Source organism: Trichechus manatus, unplaced genomic scaffold (genome assembly GCF_000243295.1).
Source record: "Trichechus manatus latirostris isolate Lorelei unplaced genomic scaffold, TriManLat1.0 scaffold00101, whole genome shotgun sequence".
Taxonomy (NCBI): Eukaryota; Metazoa; Chordata; class Mammalia; order Sirenia; family Trichechidae; genus Trichechus; species Trichechus manatus.
Genome location: NW_004444037.1, coordinates 10,607,300 through 10,609,086, shown reverse-complemented (window position 1 = coordinate 10,609,086; position 1,787 = coordinate 10,607,300). Strand labels below are relative to the sequence as shown.

At 40.0% G+C, this 1,787-nt stretch overlaps 1 protein-coding gene across 1 annotated transcript in view; it reads right to left on the bottom strand.

Annotated features, from left to right (window-relative positions):
* Positions 1–1,787, bottom strand: part of CORIN (corin, serine peptidase) — a 190,079-nt gene that overhangs the window by 25,355 nt on the left and 162,937 nt on the right. The window contains 1 exon segment of the mRNA XM_012557423.2: positions 153–260. Coding sequence (XP_012412877.2) covers positions 153–260 — 108 coding nt within the window.

The window sequence follows — 1,787 nt, the reverse complement described above, 5'->3', positions numbered from 1 at the left end:
TTTTTTTTTTTTTTTTTGGTTTCTAAAGAATAAGAAGGGAACTATTTTGTAATTTAACCTGCTAATCATATTAACAATGAGCTACAAATTGTTGTTTATAAATTTCTGTAATTTTAAATTAAAACCTTTAGGGAAACGATGCTTCTACTTACCGCAGTTTTGCTCATCACTCAAGTCCCCACAGTCATCATAGCCATCACATACAAGGCTATAATTAAGGCACTTGCCTGTGTGACAGTGAAACAGGTTCTCACTGCAGTCTGCAAATAAGAGAAGCCACCAGTGTGTCATTAGAGCAGTACAGAATGTTACAGTAATACATTACTTAGCAACACATATCATGGGAGGGAAGCCATAAAGGTAACCTGGTCCACACCTTTATTTTACAAGTAAGGATACCATGGCCCAGAAGGTCCAATGACTTGCTCAAGGTCACATAATGAGTTACTGCAGAACCAGGAGGAGGATCTTCTGTCTGCAAGGCCACTGCTTGTATCACTTCCTGAAATTTGTTATCCAACTTTACTTTATGCCACCTGAAAGCTCCATTATAGTAGAGGATAAGATATTCCCAATCCATAGTTCCTAACTGAAGTTCATGTTCAGACCAAATGAATAACCTTAATAAAGGGTGAGTAGTTCTTTTCTTGAAAATATTTCCTTTACATGAAAGTCTAGATTTGTCGATGGTAAACATATTAAAAAATATAATATAGTGTTACCCACTTTCATACAAACACTACTACTTAAGTCAATTGAGTGTTTCATGACTTGATTGTCAGATAAGCAAGTACTGTCCTAGATTCCGGTGGCAAGATGAGAAGAAGTGATACTTAAACTCAGGAGGTTTATAGTTTAATGTTGGGATAAACAACATGCAAGGCAATTCTTTCTCAATTTTAATAAGAAGATGGGTCTTGTACTCGGATAAACCAGAACTCCTATCCTGATTCTGCAATCTACTAGCTGCCGGACTTTGAGTGGGTTACTTAAACTGAGTCTGTGAACTCATCTATGAAATGGGGATAAGATCAACTACTGAATAGGGCTTGGAAGAAGAGACAAATAAAATAATGTGTGTAAGGTAGAGGGTTGGAGTGCCGGTGGTGCAGTGGTTAAGAGCTTGGATGCTAATCGAAAGGCTAGCAGTTCAAATCCACCAGGTGCTCCTTGGAAACACTGTGGGGCAGTTCTACTCTGTCCTATAGGGTCACTATGACGCAGAATTGACTTGATGACAACAGGTTTGGTTTTCGTTTGTTTGTTTTTAAGTCGAGGGTCAGCGAAAGAGATAAAGACCCTCAAAGAGATGAGGATTGATACAGTGGCTGCAACAATGGACTCATGCATAGCAACGATTGTGGGGATGGTGCAGGTCCAGGGGGTGTTTCGTTCTGTGGTACATAAGGTCGCTCTGAGTCCGAACCAACTCGATGGCACCTCACAACAACAACAACAACAAGAGAAAAATGTATTATCTTTCCTTTCTTTTAAAATAAATTAAGTGCCAAAAGAGGATGCTTAAGTTTCTAGAGGGATCATGGAAGTTGGGCGGAATTTCAGTGGGGTGGATGAAATGAAAAGGCTAGCATATTTTAGGTAGAGGGAGTAGCAAGAACAAAGCGGTGATAAATGGGAGCACATTTGAGGATTGGTCTAGTTGGCTAAGGAAGATCAGGAGTCTAGTGGTCAATAGCCCAGTCACCTGAATTCTGGCTAACTGTTTCTCCTCAAGCAGAAGCCTGCATCTCATACAACTGGTGGATGGGCACCTCTTTACTACAGAC